The sequence below is a fragment of the Vanacampus margaritifer genome, chromosome 3 (assembly GCF_051991255.1).
Source record: "Vanacampus margaritifer isolate UIUO_Vmar chromosome 3, RoL_Vmar_1.0, whole genome shotgun sequence".
Classification (NCBI taxonomy): domain Eukaryota; kingdom Metazoa; phylum Chordata; class Actinopteri; order Syngnathiformes; family Syngnathidae; genus Vanacampus; species Vanacampus margaritifer.
Window position 1 is genome coordinate 736,953 of NC_135434.1, and position 24,899 is coordinate 761,851.

Below are 24,899 nucleotides of genomic sequence, written 5' to 3' on the forward strand. Positions count from 1 at the left end.
CGACCATGTGGAGGAAGTCGGTAAGGCATGACGACAACGTGGCCTGGCGCACAGCTTTTATTCTGACGGACACTCTCACAACTGAAACCATAATTCATCATTTCAAATAAACACACAGAAAGACAGATACAAATCATACCAGATTTTTCATGATTCGGACCACAGAATCATAATACAAATTTAGCCGTTTTCCCTGAATGAGAGGCACTTAATTGGACATCAGGATTCGTAGAACAGGACTGTGCCTGGCTTCTGTGCACATGCACATGCTGGGGGGGTTGACTCCATGGAAAGTGTTTTTTTTTTTTTTTTTTTTTTTTGCCGGCTTAAAATAAAGTGTAATTGCACCTCCACTACAGTAGGTGGCAGTGGCACTCATGCCCAATCTTAGGGCGTCTTGGTACCAAGGAACTATTTTGAAGTTGGGAGAGGAGCTGAATTGAGAAAGGCCGTTACACAATCTACTATAAAAGTAGTGCTTTGCTGCCATCTTGTGGATGGGCTCACGATTTATTTTAAAAAAGTGTCACATGTAAAAACTGCGACTGTCTCTGTATGTCTACTATTGGATGTCATAGATGGCAGAGGTGTACCTAATATTGTGGCCTGTCAGTGTGGAAACAGTGTTGTTGTTTGCTGTTGCTGCTGCCTTCCAGTCTGCGCCGTCATTGTAACGGAGAACTGGAGGTGGGAATCATTATCCTGGACTCCATGCTCCTGATGAGAGGCACTGCAATGAACACACAATATCAAAGCAAAAAGGTAAGCAGAGCTGCAGCTTTGTGTTCGCTTATGATAAGCGGCACATACACGAATGCTCAGCAAAGTTGTTAACATGGAAGGTAGATGTGGGGCAATTTGTGTATGTGATGACTGTAAATTGTCATTTGGCAGCTCGCTGATGAAGTGCTGCCTCCCCAAGGGAAAATACAAGCAGTTCTTTTTTCCCCCTGGTTACATTCTAGATGGTTTGAGATGAAGTAGATGCTTGTTTTCCCGGCGGTCGTCCTGGTAACGAAAGCCGCTACATGCATTGTCCTCCTTGGGGACTTTGGACTCATTCGATCAAATTGTCTTTGCACGTTTGTATCGTTAGATGCACGGCAGCAATTCGTTTTGACGCAAAGTGGCATCGGCAGTGAGTCTCGGGTAAACGGCACGAAAGCAACATGCTCCTACAAAAGTGTGAACAGAAGCGGGTGCAGCAGATGGCTCGCACCACGGATTGTAACGAGGCCTGAAGATGCTAGCATAATGTTAGCATTTTGAGCTAAGCAGGTGGAAGTTTGTGGCAGTCGTACCGGTGTAGTACACGTTGGCGTCCCATCCCTCCTTGCGCCACGCGGAGTTCCTGGTTTCATCTCGAGACTGGAGGCTTTCATACGCTGCCACATAAGCACAAACCAAAAATGAGCTCCAGAAAGTAGACACATTTTCACCATTCAATGATTTTGTTTGTCTTTTTGTGGTTTATGTAAAAAAAAAAGAACGCATCTCCCCACCGAAGCGTTTTGAGCACCATACGGTGTCGAAAGCGTTCAGTCTGTGTACCATTTATTTTTAAATAGAATATTTAATAAGGAAGAAAGACGTATCCTGTTGATTTGAAATCAATCAACATAAAATCGGCGCTCACCCCACACGTGATGGACGACGTACAGGTCGCCGATCTGCGAGAAGAAGCCGCCCACGGCCTCCTTGTTCTCCTGCCGGAACTTGATGGCCCTCGCCCTGTTGGTCAAGACACACATGAAGGCCAAATGGCGGTCGTGGTTCGTTCCGTGCTCAGGTGTCGGGTGAGAGTGAGGTGGGCGGGGCTTACCAGTGGTTGCCCCATTCGATCATGGTCCCCGGCTTAAAGCACAAGAAACATTAGTGACTTGTCAAGGTCATTCAAATGTGTACAATTGGATCTGGAAGAAGTGATGACAAATCAATCAATTGCTCAATGGACCGAAGAGTTGGACCTTTGTGTGCGCGGCCGGAACACGCAGCGAAAAGCTGTCAATGACTTTTGGCTTTTTACATGAAGTCATGGCTTTTTAGAGAAGATGCTCAGAATAGCTTTAAGGACCTCCCCCCCCCCCCCTCTCTCTCTTGAGGCTCTTGATTGAGGGGGAAAACAAAAACATTTGTCTGGAAAAAAAGAAAGCTTTAGGACATGATGAACGCCTTGGCACTAATGCTGAAAATTAGTATTTATTTATTTTTACAGATCTGGATGGAAATACTTTTTTTTCTACAAGAATTGATGGTAATGCATTTGTCGGTAAAATGGATGGAGTTATTTTTTGTACTGTTTAATTATTGTTGGGTTTTTGTGTGTGGTAGTTTTAGCGATTAAAAAAAAACCTAAACAACAACTGAGCAATAATCACATCCAAAGGTTTGATGTTCTATGTTGTACTGAGCAACTTTTTGGAAACGGATTCAGTCACCATCAATCTATTTATCGATCATCGTTTCCCGTTTTGCCATATTTTGCTGAAACACAAAATGCCCTTCATGAAAGAATCATAAAATAATTATTTTTGAGAAGTTGTAATTGGAGGATAAATTAAAAAATGGCTGTAAAAGATGACTCGATTATTAAAATAGTATAATCGAAGTTGGACAACTCTATTTTAAACTCAAGTGAATGTTTTTTTATGTTTGTTTGTTTTTTTACACAAATGGGTGGGAATATATGTGACTACTTAAAAAAGTTCTGTAAATACTCAGGGAATAATATTATTAGATTGCTCAAGGTCTGTGCAGGTTTAAGCAAGTAAATGTTTAGCTTTATGATTTTCTTTCGTCAATGCATTGCGAAGACCCCCCATGTACAAAATGGCACCACCAGAAGTGGAAGTCAACATTGCACATTTTTTCCCCAGGAATGAACGGGAATCCCGCAAACAGGTAGAAGCTACCTTGAGGGAGTAGCTCCTCATTTCGTAGATGTTGGGTCCGGGTCTGGGAAGAGGCTCGTTCCAGAAACTGAACTCCAACAGCAGCTGATTGCGCCTGGAATGCAGCATTTTTGCTCTCTCTCTACGGAATTCCAAATATTCCTGCAGACAAACGAGGGCGTGTGTTGTCATGGCAACAGCGGACGCGCCACCGCGTCACCGCGTTGATGTTACCTTGTTGACTTTGAGCTTGTTGAGGCATTCGGTCAAGGCAGGGTAGCCCCCCCTGTAGCGCCACAGGTGAACTGCAGAGAAGCCATGTGAGGGTTGATTGATTGATTGATTGATTTATACACAATCCGAAACACGTTTAGCAATCCTGCACACGGGGGCCTTTCATGTAACATTACTTTGAGAAAAGGAAAAGAAGACTCGCCCGCACGCTTCTCCAATTAGCAAGTAAAGCACATAGCGAACACATGAAAGAGAAGAAAAAATTGGATACAGTACTTGAAGACCAAAATGTTGATTTCACTTCATGAAAGGCCGCTAGCTTAACGCTAACTAACCGCTCATGAAACACCTTAGACAGGCTAAAGAAAACTGGCATAAATGTGAGTGGAACAAGCAATCACGGCTCAACTTGTAAACGTTAGGTAAGCCGTGATCGGTTGTTATCCGAGTCCTCAACACATCGGAAAGCGTAAGAAGAGATGGCGTGAGGACCGACAAAAATTCCGGAGTTGTGAAACTGATCATATTCGCACATCGGCAAAAACGTTCAACGCAGAAAAACGTCATTGCACTTAAGTGCAAAATTGTGAACGTAAACGGGCCGCTGCGCCGCACCTGCTTGGTCCTGCTCGCCGTACCAGGTGTTCCAGCTTCCGACCACCTCGCACGGATAATCCCCGTCCTGATGGAGCCTTTTTTGCACCTCGGCCCTAAAACGGTCCAAATGGCAATCGGGACGCGTTCACACTGAAGCTACGCCAACAAACAAGAAAATGTCAAGACTCACTCCAGGTTGTTATAAGCTTCCAGGCATTCCGGTTTCACGTTGTGAACTGAAAAAGGAACCAGCAGATGTTTCATGAACCAAAAGGTGAACATTCACTTCACATAAAAACAATTGTACTTTGCGCATTTACGTTTGCTAGCTTAATGCTAACACACAATGCAAAATGCCTTAGACGGGCTAACATATCTAGCATTCATATCACCAAAGTTGAACACAAAGCAAATGTTGGCTTCATATGACGTGACAAAATCGAAGTCAAGTCGACCTCAGGTTGTATTTTACTGCCCCCTGGTGGCCAAGGCACGCACACTAGCATGAATTCATGCATGAAATCATGATGCAAAAGCTGTTTTACACTCTTGAATGATGTCCTTTTTAGATGGTACAATAATGTAAAGTGTTATTTTTTTCTCATCATTTTTTTTTTTTTATAACATTTTGGTTCGAGTTTTTTCGGGCTCTGGAACAGATTAATAGCATTTGCATTCATTTCAAAACGGAAAGACAATTTGAGATGCGAAGCGTTTTCAGTTACAAAAACAATCAAACAGAAAGTAAAGGGATAAAATCGATTTATAAAGCAAATTACTGTACATTGGGACAAGCTGAGTCAGAGTTGTGTGTGCGTCTTTAAGAGGCGTGGCCTTGCGACCACGTCGTTAGCATCTGGACGTACGGTTTGTCCTATTGTTCTCATTTTCTATTTGCGCGTTTCGCCGTTTGTCCCGTTCACCAAATGGCAACTGCGGCTCTCCTTGCCCACATGCCAGGGCATCAATGTTCTGAGATTGATCCATTTCTCCTCCCACTTGACTCGAGTGGTGGCGTGCCTGAAGCTGGCTGCTTGTGGCTGTGCGCGTACCTACATTGGATTTTGTACAGGTTGCTGGTCTCTTGCTTGGACAGCAGGTTGGAGTGGGCGTCTTTCCTGGCGTCCACTTTGTGCAGCGAGGAGGAGGCACAACGGAACCAGCGACCAACGGCGCCCTGGGATAACTTGCTGTGGGCCGGAGCAGCATGGATGAAAGAAAGATCTCGATTTGTATCGCGTAATGGGACGTTATCATAAATAAACAGCAAGGAGTCAGCATTTTTACGGAAAAGAGGCACCCCAAGAAACTCCTGTGTAAACAGGCTTCACCCGTGGTTTTGTTGCGTGGCTCATCATTAAGGTGGTCAGCTTTACAGATGTCAAATCGATGTTGTATTCAAAGAAGTAAGTCCCTCTTATATGGTTAAGGATGACTCTTCACGAATGCATGCATGTGCTGCTGTGGGCCACAGCTCACACCAAACCATTTCACGCTGTGACTGACTGATGACTTCACTCGACTCACTTGAGCCAAAGGTTCAAGTTTGCACCTTCATCCTCAAGCCCTGTCAACTGAAATATTCTTTTGTTTTTCATCTTGAAAGAGTCACAGTCACACATCTTACCAAAGCAAATAAAGAGCAACGTTTAACTTGGCGTTCACTACAACTCCTTCCAAAGCGCGCTGAAAGCATGGTGGCAAGTCGCTGTCACTGGGCGGCCATGTTGGGACAGGGCTGCTCGAGCACTCATAACATTCCAGTCAATGGAGCACCTACTTTGAAACTCGACCAAACAAAAAAAATTAATAAAAACGAAAATCGCTTAAGAAAACCGATTTTCATTTTTGTTGTTAAGATAATGAAACAACTACGCCATGTTAAAAAAAAAAATCTGAGATTTAAAAATCCAGCCAGAATCAAAGCTATGTTAGGGTTTGTAATATAATGGGTTTGTAAATCCTTCAAGAATTCAGCGAGTTACAGGTATTTCAGTGGGTTGTTAATAATAATAACAACAACAACAACAGTAACTACGTGACTCGGGGGAGAGCGGGATCGAACAGCCGGCCTTCCGGTTATTGGACACCCTGACCACGGCCTCCACATCCTAACCCTAATCATCCGTGAGCGGTCCCCTGTCCCAAGATGGCCGACCAATGACAACCCTGCCGACTCCGCCTTTTTCTACGTAGTGCACAACAATGTTTATTTAAAAAAAAAAAAATCCATTTTGTAATTGTATTGCTTTAATTGAGGGCTATACTTAGCCAAATTATCGATCAGTTGTCCTGCAAAGCAACATGTAAGGCAAAACAAAAAAACAAATGTGGAGCTGTGTGAAGAGAGACCTACTTGAAGTCCCAACTGCTTTTGTGGCGCATCACAGGACAAAGTTCACAAGTCCAGCAAATGATTATATCAAGTTCGCTATGGCCGTAGAAAACAAATTCAAATCAACTCTTGCACAACGTAAATGATGACGTATATCGGACTGGGGGCGAAATAAAAGACACGTACCAATAAATAAATTCGTCCAGCAATTGAACGCTGATCAAATAATATTGGAGAACGCGATTTTAAACGTGAACAGGTTGACTCGATGTTTTTCGTTAGTTTCTCGAAAGTTGCCAAGCCGCGAAACAAGCAGGAAGGCACGTGCGTGTGAGGAAATTAACTTGCTGAGCGTGGAGAGGCAATTGATTTGAGTTGGTTTGTACAAAACATAACGTGACGACGAGCTCACCTGCCCGCTTGACTCCCGGCAGCGTACCTGCATAACACGTGTCCTCTGGACCGAACCGAGCCGGTCGACGCCATGAGGATGATGATGAGGATTGTGAAGGCGATCGTCCAATGACCCCCACTTTTTGGGCTCGTAATCTTAACCTGACGCGAACTCTAGTTAATGTTTAGTTTTGTTGCTGTCAGCTACTCGCCGAAAAGGGGGCGGGGTGTCACGTGACGCAGGTCGGGTCAGGCGTAATCGATGGTCACAGTCCATCTGATGATGTAAAGTCATTGATCGCTGCAGCGATGATCGTCTTGTCTTCATTGACCACAAATAATTTGAGATGAAACACTGGAGGTGTGAGTGTTGTGTCAATTCCGAGATGGGAAATGTGTGTGTGTGAGATTCAGACGTCTGCGATTGGCTGGCAACCAGTTCAGGGTGTACCCCCTGACTGCCCGAAGCCAGCTGGGATAGGCTCCAGCGCCCCGCCCCCGCGACCCTTGTGAGGACAAGCGGTTAAGAAAATGGATGGATGGAAATTCAGATGTGTTAAACATAAGGCCCGAGGGCTAGAACTGGCCGTCAGAATGCGCAATGCAGCCCAAGGGGACGCAAACATTTTTGTAAAGTGACATTGAACAAGTGCACCACTTTTTAATTGGTCTTAAAATAGGTCAAAGGATAAATGTTTATTCTAGAGTCGCCACACACATACACACTAAAACACATGACACCAAGAACTTGATTTAATAGATTTTTTAAAATTATTATTCAAACCATTTCAGTCAATAGTTCAGACTTCAATCATTGCACAGTTCACACACAAAAACAAACAAACCGTTAAGCACAATAAATGTTCTCACATTTCAAAGTAAAAACAAACAAACCAAAAATCCGATCAGACACGCAACTGACCCACAAAATTCCCTCCTTTTCATTCTTTGTTCCTACACAGGCAAACTTTTCATTGTGGAATTCGCTGGCTTTTGTTTAGCCGCATTAATTGCCTTCTCGTCAGCAATTCTCAATTTTTGTCACCCCGGGAACCGCATTTTCCTTTTGTTGCAAAGTCGCAACCCTTTTTATAAAAATACAAGTTAAATGCATTGTTTAAAGGTATGCACAAATGAAGACTAAAAACAAATAAGAAGATAGCAAATTCAAGTTTGCTGAAACTTTGCAGCGGCATTCCTGACATATTCAGAAATGGTGGTGAAAATGGAACTGAAGGCGGCGATACTCGGGCGTACTCGCAAATACGTACTCGAGTATGTTCGAACGTCCCTGTGGGCTAAATGCTACAAATAGAATATTTCCCATAATGCCATGGGGTAATACTCGAGTGCGGAAAAACACTTTTTGAGAAATTGGCTGAGATTATACCAATAGGTTTAAAAATTAAGTTAAAAAAACATTGTTTATTTGTACGGTTATTTATTATGTCTGCAGTGTGTGATTTAGGTTTGGCATTTTTTTCCCAATAAAACAACGAACGGGGTATCGACTTGCACATGTGCAATCCGTTGACCTATTTTTACTTGAACATATTTTCTATTAAAATGGTTACTAATGTTTATGGGAATGCTTTTAAACATATCCGGGTCAAATTGACCCGTTTCCAAGAGAACTACAAACGGTCACGTTTCAGGATGAGACTTGTTGAAAATGACTCATTTGAAATCTTTGCAACAAAAGCGGTTCCATCATGTTTACCGGGATGTATTTTGTGTTTGATCATAAAACATACGGTGGGTCAAATTGACCCGGGAACCTTATTGTTGTTCCTGAGAAAGCAAGCTAACAGGAGTGTGAATGAAATGTACGGTGCGATTTTTTTTCTTTCCTTCCACTTCTCAGACGCTTTTCGGCATGTCTGCATTTGAACGTTTGGAGAAAAGGCAGCGATTTCTGCGCGCAATTCCTTCAGCAAGTCTGGATGTTAATCATTCTGGCCCGGATGTCCTTCACCCTCGGCGTCTCTTTGGAGGAAGCCACGTCAATGCCGTAGAAAGTCGTTTGGACGAACGTGTAGAAGTTGAATAAGGCGTCGTCGTAGGACACGCAAAAGACAAAGTGAACCTTGAACAGTTCGTCAAAGGCACCCACGGCGGTCTGCGCCGCGCAGGGAAGGGCCTTCTGGTCCAGGATGATGTAAAACTTCTCAATTGTGCTCTTGTTTTCGCCAACGCAGAGGAGGAACGGTCGCGCCGATCCGACGCTCTGCAGGAACGTTGCCATGCTCGTCCCAACCTAAGATTGGAGGAGGGCATTTTAACAACACGGATTTCTCATAACATTTTTTTGAACGGCGGCGCAAAGTATGCATCGCAAAGGAATCGCTGACCAAGCAACTTCAAAGTTGACCATTTGAAATCAATCATTACTTAAAGCAGCTTATTTTGGTGTCATTTTTTGATTGATTTATTTTGTGTTTTCATAAATTACATTTTTAACACAACATAACTTTGTAGTTTAATTTCCATTTTTTTTCTCCTGATTTTTTTTTTAAAAAAATGTCTTGTAGTAATTTTGTCTTTGGTCTGGAATAATTATAACTTTTTTGTTTGTTTGAACATTTCAATGGATTCTCGTGTTTTCCCCCACAAAACAATTTGTTGTGTTTTTTCCTCATACTATGATGACTTTAATTTGGTGTAATTAGACATTTTTGACATAAATATATACTTTATTGTTGCAAAAAATGGCAACTTTAGGAATACAACCCGCTTATTTTTTTGTAAATATTTAGGCCTATTACGCTCCTGAATTTATTGTTATCTTTTGTAGGGTGGTACTTGGCGTACTAAAATTGAGAACCGGTGCAGTATTTGCATTTGGCCATCCGATTTCCGCTCAAAGGCATTTTCTTAAAACAAACAAAGCAATGAATGAAAAGTTGCATCGTATGTAGCTTTTCCCTTCGATCAATCGTCGGAAGCAGCTGAGAACTCGTGAAGGACAAGCTTGAAGAAGCAAAAGTTTGTTGTCACGAGCAGAGACCTTCATGAACTTGAGAAGATGCTCGGCAGCCTCGGAGGCGCTGATCTTGCCGTGCCGTTTTCCTTTTGCGGTCGGAGGCAAGAGATGAACGAGCAGGAGGATGGCTGCCAAGTCACTGTTCCAGCCTGGGGGATTGACGGGCACACAAATCAATCACAGGCATTAATGCGCGTGCACGCGAGCGTCGAAAAGCGCACGTTCACAAACACTTGCCGGGATCGCTGGTTTGGTCCTGAGCAGACAGAAGGACGTCGTCCAGTTGAGAAACGGGACGAATGCCTTTGCTGACTTTGACCACCCTCGGCTTGTAGAAAGTCGGCCATTTTGCGACAAACTTGCCTGAGACGTCTTCTCCAAAGAGCATGGCGAAGTCTTGCTCAATCTAGCAAAGGAAGAGACCTTTTTTTTTTTTTTAAACAGGTTCACTGCGGCTATCCGCAAATGTAAAGCCATTTTGGCAGGCTGTACTGAACAGTTCAAAAGGAATGTGAACCATTGAGTCTGATTTGTGTTGTGGCTATTTTTCTGCCACTAGGTGGCATTAGTGTTTCATCTTGGACATTGGTGACAGGAACAGTACATTTTTTCTTTTCTTTTAGCAATAGGTAATTGAAGCAAGTTGTGGACTCGAGGCCATTTTGTTCATTGTAGTCACTCGTCCCCATAAATACATATATTTTAATCACATTTGTTATTGTGTTATTGCCTTTGCATGAACAACGCTGTTTTTAAAGTTCTAATTCCTCTGGACATCGTATTTGACTGCCAGACGTTTTCAGAAAAGGGATGCCGTGGGTGCCAGCCGATTTTAAGCATTTTGACTGATCTTTCAAGGTCCACAGAAAATTATGTGTTTGGACTATAGAAACACGCATACTACCAAATGAAAGATTGGACTGTCATCTTTCATCAGAAAAAAAAGTTTGTTTCTACCTTATTCCGTTTTTGAGTAATCAACAATAGAAAATGGTTAGTTTCACCTGTTTTGAAAAAAACGTCTTTTAACGTCTTTGGCACTCCTCCATAGGATTTTACTAAACGTTATTTAACGTTTTTGGCAGTCAAAGAGTTAATGCCATGGCCTTCATTTGAGCAAAATCCATTTAATGGCTTTGAATGTTTTTTAATGGCCGGCGCAATTCTACGAACGTCTCGTTCGACGTGATGCCGAATGGATTCTTACGAGGCCCGGCGTGTCCAGGAAGCGCGGGAAGTGCTCCAAGACGAGCGAGGACTGGTCAAAGTCGTGCAACATCTTCTGCCGGTGTTTGAACGTCGCCTTCATTTTCTCCTTGACGACCGACGGCTCCGGCGAATGCTTCATGGCGTACATGGCCTCGGCGCATTGGTCGCCCGAGAGCTGCCCGGGTGGCGAGCGCTCTCGCACGGTCTTGGGGCCGCCTTCGAAAGTGGGCGTGGCACTCGTCTTGGACTTGTACGTGCTGTTGCGCTGGACCGTTTTCAGCCGATAGGCCAGGTAACCTTGCCCGCTGCGACAGTCGTAGTAATGCTCCTGCCGTAGAAAACGAAACGCGTGATATCACGTGACAGCAAAACAGACAACAGTAAACTAAACAATTAACATCAAATATACTTCGTCGTTGCATGGGCACAAGCTCTGAAAACAAAGACTTAAAAAAAAAAACAGTAGCTATTTTTGCATGAAAAAAAATATGCCTGTTGAGTTCTCAATCATTCAAATGTAGCCAAACAATGGCATGAGTTGGTTCTATTGATGGCAATCTAACGTGCGGGTCCGGAGGCGGTTCTGCTACTTCCCGTCCGTGGCCAAAGAAAAAAAAACAACTTTGGAGGCGTGTGCTTGTCCGAACTCACATAACCAGTCGGCGAGGCCTTGTCCTTCAGATTGGGGAAGAGCGTGACAATTCCGAGGGCGTAGGTCATGCGGACATTAACCGGAGGGACCCTCCTGCAGCGCGGGACATTACAAGACATAAAATACATGTTCGATTTCATTTTGAGATAAATGAGCAGAGTTTACCATATGGACAACATTTTAAATCCCGATAACGATAGAGGTGCAACGATCAATCAATTCATTGATTATTAAATGATCCGATCATTTCTTTTGATCATCAGTTCCCTCGGAGTACACATCCTAAGTGGCCAAATTGTGTACAACATGAACAGCGCTCCCAATAAAGGCATTTATCTTTGGGACATTTAAAATCGATTCTGAATCGTGTCAAACGAAAATTGTGATTCTTATGAGAATCCATTTTTTAGCGCACCCCTCATTTTTTTTTCAACTTTTTCATACACTTGTTAACAAATTCAACAAATATGGCTACCAAACAGAAATGCGGTTATATCTTTTAGTTAATTGATTAGAGTAACTTTATATTAACTAACTCATAAAGTTATTTGAAGTTAAAAAGAGACGCTAAGCAGTTAAAAGTGGTGTGAAACATCGAGTCATAGATTTGTGTTGCGGTCATTTTTCTGACACGAGATGGCATTTGTGTTTCATGTTGGACGGTGACAGTAATAGCACATTTTTCTTTTCAAATTCAGAGCAATTGGAATTTGGAACATGAAGCAAATTGTGGAACCCAAGCCATTTTGTCCATTATAAATTACAATTAGCCACCAGTTCCCATAGATATATCTTTTTTTTTTTTTTGATTACATTTATTATTGCTAAATTGTGTTACTGTGACTCATTTTCAGAAGGTTGTATGTAAAATAAAGCACGATTGGTGTTTTGACACCAAATTGTATATTTGTAATTGAAATCCTATATTCCCCACATGTAAACTGTTTACTTAGCTGGATTTGTCATTGCGCTCGTGGCTCTTATGCCGGCAATCCGGCACAGTGCCGGCCGGAGTACTTTAAGCCCTGCATAAAAATCTCAAAATAAGGCCAGCAAAAAGGGTCCGCTATTCTAAGCAGCGTTTTGGGACCCCCTCATTTTCGACAGTTTGCATTTGCATCCTCCTCAACTTTTCAAGATAAAACTGCCTCTTTGCGACCTTTCAGCTCGTTTTGTCCTACCGAGTAACATTTTTAAAAGTCAGCATCAACTCAACGTCATTTTTCCCCCCCGTCAGTGCAGACACGGCAGCGGTCTCCTCGCCTGTTGACTTTCTGCATGTCGTTTTTTGCGCGCCGTCTCGCCACGTGGTTAAAAAGGTGCGAGGGACAACAGCAGAGTTGGACTAACAAGCAGACACCCGCCATGCCTGAATTGAATGCGCAAAGTCTCTCACACTACGGCAAGTGGTTGACTTACCCGTGATGCTCAATCATATCCGCCACCAAGATGTTGACGAGTTTCTTTCTGGTACGATCCGACAGGCCTTTGGTTTCGTCATACTCGTTGCAGATATCTTCACCCTCCAGTTTCTGCCGAAGAGCGTCGTAAACAACCTGCAACACAAGCCCCGTGTCGCTCATAGTTAAAACAACAACAACAACAACAACAACAACAACAACGAAGGGCCCAACTCACTTCTCTCGCCCTGTCGCTGTCTGGCGGCCCCTCAGCCACGGGCCTTTTCCGTCTTTTGCTGTCTACAATTATGGTTGAAGCAGAAATTTCTGTTGAGCTCAATGATGAAGATGACGTGTCAGACTTAACAGGCGTGAAGGGGGGGCAGGCGGCCTCTGGGGACGGCAGAAAATGCACCGCAATTACTCAACCGCTACAAATCTTTCCATCGACGCTGGCGTCGTCATCAACATCCACAGTTAGCAAATACAGTTGCTCGATTGCTGCTGGTTACTCGCTGATGCAACTGACAGATAAAAACATCTACTCAAAGTTTTATCCGATGCAAATGAGCCGCCTCGGTCGGTCACATGACCATTTCTTACCGGCGTGCGCGGCGGACACCTTGAACGGCACCGGAGCAGATTTCAGTAGTTCGTGGAATTTATCCGCGTCCACGTCAACTCCTGACGAGTCCTTTGGGTCGACATCAGCTCCGTTTGGCAAATTTAATTTAGCTGAAACCAAAGACAAAATATGAACTGCGCTGGGGGGGGAAACAACCAGAGGTCACTGACGAACGTATGTTAAAGGTCACGCCACAGAATTTTAAGCCCTTCCACATTTAACTATAGGCATATAATGAGTCAATCTTACCTATGACACCACATCGATGTCATTTTTTATGAAATATTCGATATTTTGCTGGCTATTTTTCCAACGCGGAAGTAAAACGCCCGGTTCAGTAAAACCCCGCCTCTCCCCGTGCGGTTGCCGAACCCCCCTCGTCCGAGCCGGCGCGCAAGACCGGACAGCCGTTGTGGTACGACCGTGTCTTCGTTACATGTGAAAATTGGATGGATGTTCAATTCGTCAATAAACATTTGAAACCAAAACGGCTCCTTGGGAGGGATGGAGAGACGGACGGAGTACGGGAAAGATGCAGAGAGAGAGAGAGAGAGAGATACAGAGAGAGAGAGAGAATGTTATATTTTGCTTATTTATGGAATGTTTGAGTCAAAGAGTCTCTTGCAGGTTGGCATTCCGTCAGTCACATTTTGCTGACAAATGCCGAGTAACTTTAAAAAATCAAATCAAAGACAAACTTGCGTATATTTCATTTGACAATTACGGAAGGGTGACCATGAACCGGCAAAATTTGGTAAATTGCCCGTCTCTGAAAATAGCAAGATGAACGTAAAATGGAAAAAACAACAACACAAATGATCATGGAGACAAACGGCACTAAAGGGGAGATGTGACATGGAGCACGTTCTCAAAGGTAGCCATTTTTTCTGATTGCGCTTGGGGGGGGGGGGGGGGGCATTCATAATAAATGCACTTTTGAAATCATCTACTTGACATTGCTTACCTTCTTGAATGTATGTTGAATAATCGTAGCAGTCGTCCTTCATTGGCACTTGAACCCATTTCTGGACGCTCGTGTGCTCCACTTGAACCGGCGTTTCTTTGAAACACAAACAGAGAAAGTCGGCGTTGCGCCGCACCACATCCTGCAAACGGCGCGACACGTGGATTCTCGTGAATTCTCGTGGATTCTCGTGGATTCTCCTGCGACTTTGAATGGATGAGGAAGCAAACTATTTTGGGATTTGTCACTTGTCTTTGAATGTTCCCTTCCTCTTTCTTCTTGGTCCTCGGCTCTTGTGCCGTCTCATCATCGGGCCTTTCCCCCGTTGCAAAGAAACTTTCCAAATAGCTCCGTTTTTTTCTTTACTCATCGTGATAGCGTGTGGATTTCGTATCAGAGCTACAAAACGGAGATCATTAGCATATTGGCAAGCATCGAGAGTCCGCCATAGAGAGTTGTAACAGAGAAAATCTGGTCGCTTTTCAAAATAAAATATTGTTTTGCCACGGGTATTACCCTTTGAGACTCTTCTGTTATTCGGAGCTCTATAAATAAACTTGACTCTACTGTACAAATGTGCTTCCGTCACAGTGAAAATCTTAAATGCCTGACAAGTGCGCCACATTTATAGAGAGTGAAAGCAGCCGCTTTGATTGGCCGTGATTAAAATGGGTTGTGACCACTCTCGTAGGGGCGCCGACCCACCAGCTCGCGCTCATCTGTCAAATGATCATCATCAAGTTGAACCTGCCTCTGCGCAGCATTACGTCACAAACGGAGCAAATAAAATCGTCTTTGTGTGCGCGTGTTCGCAGTGACGAGGCTTGTGTGTTTTTTGAGTGTCCGTCGTCACCTTCACAGTCGTCATGGTTGATATCGGCGGCGTTCCCGCTGTGCGACAGCGGAGCTAGGAAGTTCTCTGGTCCACGTGGAATGAGATGCCAGGGAAGCTGCAAGCACTCTGGCGGTTTGTCTTCATCCTCGTCGCTCGTCACAGGAGCGCCGATCGCGGGCAACTTGCTGACAGCAGCCTCCTCTTCTTCTTTTTTAACGAGGGGGAGTTGAGAAGGCTCCAAATTGGATCCCCCCGCCTGCGACTGGGGAGGAAGCCCCTCCGGACACGTGATTAGCTGCTGAACATCTGCAGGACGGCAGCAAGGCAAACGATTTAGCATTTGAGAATTGTTGATCTATTTCTCATCTTCTAATTGAACGTTTATTACAGTGGCAAGTGGTCACCTTCTCTATGGAATGCAATTGGAATGAGCGCGTCAAATGCCTCTAAAATGATCCAAACTAAATCAGGACAAAACAATTGACAAACCAAATATTCCACCCCTCACAATGCTCCGACCTCTCATGAAAAATGTTTCTTTTGCACTTTTTAGGTCATGATTTTTCTAGAGCAAGTGACGCCATTTCAAACTTTACAGTAATTTCATGCACCTTTCAACCTTTACGGATTACTTTCAGCCAACGTGACAAATGTGAGGTTTTGCCAACAGACTTCTGGACACACGGACACACACGGACACACCACACACACTTATACACACACACACACACTACTAATCAATTTCAAGTGTTGGAAATCGTTTTTTTTTATGAGTGAAAATAGTTGGGTTAGATACATTGAGCGAGCCTGTTTTGATTTGAGTGCATAAGGGGAGTTTTGGAAGATAATCGTTTGCGTTCGTTCCATATAATTAAGACTTTATTTCTGGTTGGCAGTTGCAGACTTTGATGTGGTTTGCAATACAGCTTCATATATTAACTATTTATAACGTATTGGATTAGCAATTGAACACGATCCGGGGGTATTGATGTTTAGTGCGCAACGGCATACGATGCTGTTTGGTAACTCAAGCAAGATGGCGTTTTTGTTGTTGTTGTTGTTTTTTTTAGATTACCTGTGGGAACTTTGTAGTTGCGAGGATTTAGCCCGACAGCGACGATGCGTTCAATGATCACGTTTAGGGAACAAACCTTGGCGGTGTAGCAGCATGTTCCTCTTGTAAACAGCTTCCAGCTGTCGTCGTTGTCCTTCGTTCTCCTCTCTGGCGCGACAAAGTTGCTCTTCGTACGACGCGACGGTTCTTTCAAACAGGCCGAAGATTTCGTCGGCTGCCGCCATGAGTCGCTCCCTCACCAACTCTTGCAACATTTTGATGTTTTTATTTGTCTCGCCTCGAATCAACATTAACTTCCCGCCTTTCTTTCTTCAGCTGTAGTGTGATACAATTCGGACTGCGCATGCGTAGTAAGCGCACACCGGCCGCCATCTTTAAAGGTATCTACGGTCAGCCTTGAGGGACAAAAGAGTATTAAAAACCTGTCACATAAACAACTCCAAAACGTATTGTGAATATTTGTAGTTTGTGTATTTAATGCATTACAGTGTCGTCTTAATAACTTAAAGATTCATTATACCTTGTGGGGAGCACAGTTATTACTATTATTGTTCCAACATTTGTGTTTATCTGTTCCTCAGAATTCCGAGTTTACTTTGAGTGTCCCATTCCGCCCTCGAAGCGTTCAGGGCAAATGTAAACAACATAATGGCATATTTCGATAAATTATATAATAATGGTTAATGCAGTCATTCCAAATCACGTTGCGTCACGTCATGACTTATGTCTAGTATTTACATTTCTTGAACGCTTTGAGGTTGGAACTGACACGATCCGAGTGGGATAACCCGAACTTCCCACTTTCCTCAAATGCAGCATTTATCTGAAATGAAGCGTGCAGTGTGGAAATATAAAAAATGCCCGGATGTGCTGAATTTTCAATAGCATTTGCCATTATGCGTTAGTATTTAACTAACGACTTTAAGACAAAGCTATGCGGTTGTTTTGCTGTTAAGTTTGACAGTTTGATCAAAAATTAGGTGGGACTTGATTTTATGGAAAGTATTTGATAGTGTTATGAGATTCACTTATATTACTGAGTGCTGAAAAGATCAATCAACAAATTACTTGTTCAATGTAATAGCATTTTGTGGAAATACTAAAGATGAAAAAAGTGCTGCAAAGAGGTCGGGATCTGTAGGGTCTTTATTGCAAAAAAAGGTGAGCAACGTTTTACTCGTTAGGAAAGTTTATCAAATCAATCACAATTAAATACAATAATCTTACTCAGAGAATACCAATAAATTCAATAACAATGAAATGTGCAGTACAAAAACAAACAAAACTAAACGTCATGTGTAACAAACAATACAATAGGATTCAACAAACCTGCATTATTTTAATTTTGTATGCTTGCCATAATTACTGGCACATCTTGATTTTCGTGCCTGGGCAATCCAGCAGACCGTGGGCGTTTTCTATGACACGTCCCCGTCGCACCTGACAATTTCGTGACTGAAAGTAGACTAGACCCGAGACTAGCTGGAAGCGGGTCTAAGTTGTGGTTCGAGCGGTATAACGCAATTTTGGTGGATTTGATCGATGCGCAGGCAGATCCATTCTAAGCTCTGCGAGCCTGTGTGGTGGATGTCAACGTCGTCATTCAGAAATATGACAACAGCGTGCATCAAACCTCCTGAATCATTGTAGAAATCAGTGCATTGAACACATCATTATTATTTGTATTTTTTGCCACAGTTATTGGCGCACCAACACAAACGATCAGGGTGTGCCTACTTCACAACGGCGATCTGCGATCACCATCATCATCCATGCTTGCGGTTCCTTAGAAACAAACTTTGCACGCGACCATCACCTGCATGGACTCCGGTGAGTCTATTCCTGACACAACCATGTCAAATACGGTGTGCTTTTCATATGCTGAATATGAAGGAAATGAGAGCAAACGGGCCTTACGAACTGCGCCCATCTACTAAAATAACAAAAGAAACTCCACCCATGCTTTAAGTTACACTACACGAAAATGGGGCCCTGAATGTTGACAAAGTATTGCACTCAAGTTTGAGTTTATTCTTCCCACATTTCTTCGATTTGTAAGCTTGATTTCATTGGTTATGACTAACTATGCAGGAAAATATTCATTGGCTGTTGTGTTTCCGCATGTGTGCTGTCAAGCTGGACTTCTTAAAATAGCTTTGATCGCAAACTGAGCAAGTAAAAGGTTTTTCTCCCGTGTGTGTTCTCGAATGTGCAACTAAGTGTGCCCGTTGAGAGAACGTTTTATCGCAAACTGTACAACCAAAGGGTTTCTCTCCCGTGTGCGTCCGCATGTGTGCTACCATGTTTGCGCTCTGAGAGAATATTTTGCCACAAACGGAGCAACGAAAGGGTTTTTCTCCCGTGTGCTTGTGCATGTGTATGCTCAGAGAGAAGCTGTGAGCAAAGGTGCCCCCGCAAACGGAGCAACGAAAAGGTTTCTCTCCCGTATGTGTTCTCATGTGTTTGATCATGTTTTGCTTTTGGGGGAATGTTTTACCGCAAACTGAGCAGCTGAAGGGTTTTTCTCCCGTGTGCGTTCTCATGTGTGCGTTCAAACTGTGCTTATAAGAAAGGCTTTCACCACAAACTGTACACGTGTAAGGTTTTTCTCCAGTGTGTGTCGCCGTATGTGCCATCAAGGCTGCTTTTTTAGCAAATGTACATCGACAAACCGAACAACTAAACGGTTTTTCTCCCGTGTGTGTTCTCATGTGTGTAATCACATGTGAGCCTTGAGAAAATCTTTTACCACAAACTGAACAACTAAAGGGTTTTTCTCCCGTGTGCGTCCGCATGTGTACGTTCAAATTTCTCTTATTAGTAAATCTTTCGCCACAGTCTGAGCAGCTAAAGGGTTTTTCTCCAGTGTGCGTTCTCATGTGCACGTTCAAACTGTGCTTGTAAGAATAGCTCACACCACAAACTGAGCAAATGAAGAGTTTTTCCCCCGTGTGCGTCTGCATGTGTCGAGTCAAATTGTAATTATACGTAAAGCTCTCGCCACAATCTGAGCATGTGAAAGGTTTTTCTCCCGTGTGCGTTGCTGCGTGTCCAATCAGAGAGCCCTTGCGAGCAAATTTCTCGCCGCAAACTGGGCAACTAAAAGGTTTCTCCCCCGTGTGCATTCTCATGTGCACATTCATGTTTTCTTTTCGGGCAAAACTTTCACTGCAAATTGAGCAAATGAAACGTTTTTTACCCGCGTGGCATCTCCCATCAGATGCCTCCTTTTCAGTGCTTTTCAAGTGTTTGTCGTCGCTTTCGTCGTCCACGTCGCTCCTCAAGTGTTCTTGCATGTTGTGACTATTTGACAGCGACGCAGAGAGCTCGTCTGCTGGTGCTCTTCCACTTGGACTGTGGCGTTGAAGCCGTGACGCCTCAGCCACTTCGTCGTCGTCGTCGTCGTCGTCGTCGTCGTCGTCGTCGTCGTCGTCGTCGTCTTCGTCCTTTACCACCACGACGGTCAGTGGCAGCCTGCTGACATCCACTTCCTCCTCTTCCTCCTTGACGTCGGGGGTCAGTGCATCCTCGTCGTCCTCCAGATCCGGAACTGCGAGACGCAGGCAACGCAGACACGCTTTAGCTCAAACAAGTAGAATGCACTTAGGCTCACCCAGACAGAGTACCGATAGGATCAAATTAGGAATTCAGCATGCCTGTTTTGCCTTGAACAGCAAATGTATCTTAGAGGAGAAAAAAGTATCAAATATTAACTTCTTCACCAAAGTGGATGTTTAAATTGGTCCACAGGAGCTGCCACTAACAAATATATTTGTCAAGTTTTTCAACAAGTTGGCTTGCAGGTGGCTCTCGCCCAGCTTGGCTGTAATTTCAGCTTTGTAAACCACCGTGATAACTTAGGGCAATATCTATTTTTAAAAAATGTATTACGGGATAAATGGTTCATATCAGTCCATGGTGATAATGATTGTTTTTTTTTTGAATAAACCAAGATAAGAAAATGTATAAAGTGGGTTATGCTAAAACTACAATAAAATACAACCATCCAGATTAAAAATATCCAAAATATCTAGTAGAAATATTTTTTCTCTGAATGTACACTGTTGTGCCAGCTTGCCCAGCAGTATCGTAAAAGCGTAAATGAGTGCATTCATTTCAGTTGACCCGGGCTCATTGTTGGAAAAGGATTTGTTTAATGTTTTACTTACCTGATTGTGGTTTCAGTTTTTAAGGCAGAGTCTCGGAACCGACTGACACAGTTTGGAGTGTGCACGTCTAAGACTGGCAATTCCTTTATTTTTACACCATGTATCGATCTAGCTGTGTTTAGTCATGTTAACTGACACAATACAATCTTATTGCAAGTGCCATTTATTGGAAGTGAAGCCACACTTTGATTTGCCACACACGCATTTTGTGCGGACGTCTACACTAAGGACAAACACGTTTTTTCTCCCCAAATATTGTTTACAAATTGGTCACAGTCTGTTAGCGAGCACTTCTTTCTTTGTCGAAAAACAACAACCATCCACCTATTGTTGGCAGCCAAAGCCTTAATTGTGCAATGATTGTGCTGTTTAATCATCATCGAAATAAGCTTCCCGTGTGAGGTGTACAACCAATAAATAAAAAAATACATAATAGTATTTTCTACCATTGTTATTGTGAAGTCTAAAATGACCTTATAGCGCCACCTGTTGCTTTGCATTTCATGTGGACAGACATTTAAGCGGATAAACTTTCAAATAGACATCGGTCATGCTGTCATCACGGAGTCAAGAGAGCTATTTAGCCATCACGAATGTTACATCACGTTTGGTGAACATGACATCATGTAAACACACCTTGGATGTGTCGCTCAATCGCGCCTCGTCGTTGTCGCTGGTTCTCCTCTCCCGCTGGACAAAATGTCTGCTCGTACGACGTCATTGTTTGAAAAGCTTATAAAAAATGCCGTCACTTTACGAAATGTGACAGTCGTTTACCAACTCGATCGATATTCGATGTTTTTCACTCGATTTCACTTCGACGTCGTCGCGCTATTTTCGTGCCTTGAAATCATGTTAACTTCCGCCTTTTCTTCTTCGCTGGCGTTTCACGGCTCCGACGTGTCCGCATAAACACACGGCCGCCATCTTGCGAAGGCATAAGGAGGGCTCAAAATAACAACCAATGGAAGAAAGAAGTGCTGCAAAGAGGTCCTAATGGTCTTTATTGCAAAGTACGTGAGCAAAATTATGATATACTTTGACTGTACATAGATGAATTATACAACTTTTCTACCATTCATCAGTGTGTTTACAGTTTGGTCTGAAAGGATATGGAAAATGAGTCGATTCAAAAGGTCCTTTAAAAACATCCTTCTCTATTGACTTGAGAATAACCCAATTACATAAAGATTATTCCATTTTGGAAAAAATCTTGCGCAGGATGTTGAGCGTCATTATGACATGCCAGAAAGAGGAGCGATTGTGGAGAACACAACACGCGTGATGTCCAATGCGAAGTCCCATGATGACCATTTACGCCAAACATGGAGGTGCCTCGTAGTCACAAACAAACATTTGATTGTTTATAGCTCCTCATGCCAAATAACCTTGGGCAATGAGGCATATGCTGCTTCACCAAGATTGATTATGTGCTCACGTGCAGCAGCAATTACCATTAGGGACAGACAGACCGATTACCGGCTGGGCTGATTATCGGCCTCGATGTTCTGCATTTTTGAAGCATGTCGGCATTGGCCTCTTTCGGAAATTCTGATAGCTGCTAAGAGATCAATTTCATAACAATAAAAAATTCTATGTGCCCCCACTAATCTGAATTCTGATGAATGTTGCGTTTGAGGAATATGAATAAAGTAGAAAAATCCACCCGTTATTATCCATTACATTACCATCGACTGAAAATGACATCACAGTGCCAGGCAGGCTCAGATTGCAAACGTCATGACCGACGTCAGAAAAGAGCTGACCTGTGATCCCCCGAGCAACTGTGATGTCATTTTCAGTCGACAGCAAGTGGCAAAATGGCTGCCCCATTAATTGGATAAAAACGAGTGGATTTTTATTCATCGTCTTTAGAATAGTGAGGGCCACACATAACATATAGCCGAAACATAATATTTTCAAGAACATTTTTGACTTAACTGCCCTTTTAATAAGCATGCTTAAAGGCATTTAAAACCCAGTTAAAAGTTGGCATTTGGGCCATTCAAAAATTTTGACACCAATGATTTTCCCGGTTATCGGCCTCCTTGACTTTTAATAATCGGTATTGGTTCTGAAATAAACAAATAAATATATCGGTTGATCTCTATTCTCTACAGGCAATATAACAATACTCACGGGCATCTAATGTTATCCTCTGGAGAAAAAAAAAAGACTAATATCACCGGGTCAGTTGTGAAACTTCTTTGAAATGTCTTTATGTCATTATTATCTGTATTAAAGCGCCCCCTGGTGGCCAAGAAGCACACCACAAAAGGAGCACAAGGGCTGGAACATTTCCCCAACTGGGCAGATTTGTTCCCCACTGTCATTGGTGTTTGCGCATGTGTGCGGTCAAACTGTACTTATAAGAAAAGCTTTCGCCACAAACTGAGCACGGAAAAGGTTTTTGTCCCGTGTGCGTGGCCGAGTGCGCGATCAACGAGACCCGGTGAGCAAACCGATCGCCACAAAGTGAACAGCGGAAAGGTTTTTCTCCCGTGTGTGTTCTCGTGTGTGCGAGCATGTTGGCCCTTTGGTTGAATATTTTACCACAAAGGGAGCAAGCGAATGGTTTTTCCCCCGTGTGCGTGTGCATGTGACGGGTCAAATTGTAATTATAAGCAAATCTTTCGCCGCAAACGGAGCAGGTGAAAGGTTTTTGTCCCGTGTGCGTGGCGCTGTGTCCCCTCAAGGAGACCTTGCGGGCAAATGTTTCACCGCAAACTGAACAACAAAAAGGTTTCTCTCCCGTGTGCGTTCGCATGTGCATCACCATGTTTGACTTGCGGGCGAACCTTTCGCCGCAAACCGAGCAGACGAAACGCTTCGGCGCTTCCTTTGTCGAGCGTTTGTCGTCGCCTTCGCAGTCCGTGCCGCTCCTCGACGATTCTTCCGTATCTTCGCTATGTGACAGCGGGGCCAAGAGGTTGTCCTCCTCCACTGGCGCCGCCGCCGCTCCTCCACTTGGACTGCGATGGCGAAGTTGCGACGACTCGGGCGGTTGGTCCTCTTCATCTTCACTCTTCACCGAGACGACAGTCAGTGGCAACTTGCTGATATCGGCGTGCTCCTCTTCCTCTTTGAGCGGTTGTGGATCCTGATCTGCAGGACACAAATCACAACAGTACAAATGGCACAACATGACAAGCGGCCGCCATCTTTGTGGAATTTTGTATTTGAAAAAACAACATGGAATGAGCACCCCCACTGACTGTTGAAGTAGATTCTATTGCCCACAATGACACTTCTCGTCTGACAAATAATCTTCCATTTGTTCAAGTTTGTTGCCCTTTTGCCAGCAAAACAGCACCTCATCTTCTCCTGTTTGGTCTCACAAGATGAGAGAATACAGAAAAAGGGATCTTCTCTTGAAATCACCCAGCTCCTCTCCTCTTCAGCCCCCTCCACAGGTTTTCAATGGGGTTGAGGTCTGGGGACCAACATGGTCAAGGGAGGAGTGCAATTTTGTGTCTGTTGAACCATATGTCTAAAATGTTCAATATGCGATAATATGGCTGCTCGAAAATAGTAATCATGATTAATTTGGTAATAACTGAACTCTTGATTAGGACAATCATTTGTTTCTTGGTACAAAACAAGAAAATGTGTAAAAAAATATATATATATTAAGACAAACTACATTTCTTGCAAGTTCCTTTTGGACCAAACAAGATTTATTAAATTAGTCATTTTAAAATAATACAGTGCAAATGTGTAAAGTCAAATAACTCAAATTTTGTATTAATAAACTTTTAATTTTGGTTACGATTATGCCGAATTTGTAATTGGGAGTGTAATAATTGTAATAAATTGTAATTGAATTTCAATTAATTGCACAATACTTCATGATAAATCGAATTTATTTTAACACGAGTAGTATTTGTAACACATGTTTTAGTTGCCAAATTGTACTTTATTTTATTTACAATTGGGTAATATTTGTTTTGTGTATTATTCATTTTAAATGCCACCGCATCCCAGCAGACTTTAAGCGAAAGGACCTAACCATCCAAATACGTATTTTATTTTGATTTGGCATTCATCCATTTGTCTTCACAAAACGCTTCCGGTTGGCTAGACGGACCTTTTACAGGTAACTGTCGCGTACTGTGCTCGGCCGTTAGGTAGCTACAAGTTTACTAAACGTGGGCAGACCTTGGATGGGAGTTTTTGGGCGAACGGCTTCCAGTTGTCGTCGGTGTGCTTCGTTCTCCTCTCTGGCGCGACAAAGTTGCTCCTCGTACGACGCGACGGTTCTTTCAAACAGTTCAAAGATTTCGTCGGCGGCCGCCATGAGTCGCTCCCTCACCAACTCCTTCAACATTTTCACAACAACTGCGTTTTTTTTTTCTTTCTTCCGTTCAGCTATTTCACTACGAAAACGTGAAGCTGAACGAATTTTACGAAAGCGGCAGCCACTGCGCATGCGTATATTAGTCGCCATCTTGGGAAGTTAAAAAAAATTTTTTTTTAAGAATGCTTTATTGAAAACATTACAATTTGCACAATTTTTAATGATATATTACTGCATACT

At 43.2% G+C, this 24,899-nt stretch overlaps 3 protein-coding genes across 4 annotated transcripts; all 3 read right to left on the reverse strand.

Annotated features, from left to right (window-relative positions):
• Positions 1-39: 39 nt before the first annotated feature.
• On the reverse strand, positions 40-6,748 carry nipsnap1 (nipsnap homolog 1 (C. elegans)). Of its 2 annotated transcripts, none has more exons than XM_077561543.1 (10): positions 6,497-6,748; positions 4,779-4,912; positions 3,913-3,958; positions 3,741-3,835; positions 3,126-3,196; positions 2,913-3,053; positions 1,823-1,854; positions 1,637-1,731; positions 1,302-1,385; positions 40-730 (listed from the first exon to the last, which is right to left on the reverse strand). In XM_077561543.1, the coding sequence occupies exons 1-10, from the start codon at positions 6,541-6,543 to the stop codon at positions 666-668; spliced, it is 810 nt and encodes a 269-aa protein (XP_077417669.1). In that variant the 5' UTR covers positions 6,544-6,748; the 3' UTR covers positions 40-665. The 2 variants fall into 2 exon arrangements, with proteins under 2 accessions (XP_077417669.1, XP_077417668.1); XM_077561542.1 differs by having other exon boundaries at positions 6,470-6,740.
• A 284-nt stretch (positions 6,749-7,032) lies between these two features.
• LOC144048988 (uncharacterized) lies at positions 7,033-16,523 on the reverse strand. Its single transcript, XM_077561522.1, has 11 exons — positions 16,270-16,523; positions 15,137-15,424; positions 14,284-14,379; positions 13,298-13,429; positions 12,933-13,087; positions 12,714-12,850; positions 11,294-11,387; positions 10,641-10,970; positions 9,671-9,839; positions 9,458-9,582; positions 7,033-8,707 (listed from the first exon to the last, which is right to left on the reverse strand). Exons 1-11 carry the CDS (start codon positions 16,481-16,483, stop codon positions 8,381-8,383), a joined length of 2,067 nt encoding a protein of 688 aa, XP_077417648.1. The 5' UTR covers positions 16,484-16,523; the 3' UTR covers positions 7,033-8,380.
• A 798-nt stretch (positions 16,524-17,321) lies between these two features.
• Positions 17,322-24,792, reverse strand: LOC144048693 (uncharacterized). The gene is made up of 3 exons (XM_077560934.1): positions 24,521-24,792; positions 22,694-23,467; positions 17,322-19,743 (listed from the first exon to the last, which is right to left on the reverse strand). Exons 1-3 carry the CDS (start codon positions 24,789-24,791, stop codon positions 18,293-18,295), a joined length of 2,496 nt encoding a protein of 831 aa, XP_077417060.1. The 5' UTR covers position 24,792; the 3' UTR covers positions 17,322-18,292.
• Positions 24,793-24,899: the final 107 nt, after the last annotated feature.

Bases quoted from the DNA above. Each gene is read 5' to 3' on its own strand.
- LOC144048693 (XM_077560934.1), bottom strand. From the start codon at position 24,791: ATGCGCAGTGGCTGCCGCTTTCGTAAAATTCGTTCAGCTTCACGTTTT. The intron at 23,468-24,520 runs GTCTGCCCACGT...TGTGTCCTGCAG, and splicing joins CCCAAAAACTCCCATCCAAG to ATCAGGATCCACAACCGCTC. The intron at 19,744-22,693 runs GACAGTGGGGAA...TGCGTCTCGCAG, and splicing joins ACACATGCGCAAACACCAAT to TTCCGGATCTGGAGGACGAC.
- LOC144048988 (XM_077561522.1), bottom strand. From the start codon at position 16,483: ATGTTGATTCGAGGCGAGACAAATAAAAACATCAAAATGTTGCAAGAG. The intron at 13,430-14,283 runs GTAAGCAATGTC...CTTTGGTTTCAG, and splicing joins TTCAACATACATTCAAGAAG to CTAAATTAAATTTGCCAAAC. The intron at 13,088-13,297 runs GTAAGAAATGGT...TGCCGTCCCCAG, and splicing joins GGTGTCCGCCGCGCACGCCG to AGGCCGCCTGCCCCCCCTTC.
- nipsnap1 (XM_077561542.1), bottom strand. From the start codon at position 6,543: ATGGCGTCGACCGGCTCGGTTCGGTCCAGAGGACACGTGTTATGCAGG. The intron at 3,054-3,125 runs GTAACATCAACG...GTTTGTCTGCAG, and splicing joins ACAAGCTCAAAGTCAACAAG to GAATATTTGGAATTCCGTAG. The intron at 731-1,301 runs GTACGACTGCCA...TGTTCATTGCAG, and splicing joins CGCCAACGTGTACTACACCG to TGCCTCTCATCAGGAGCATG.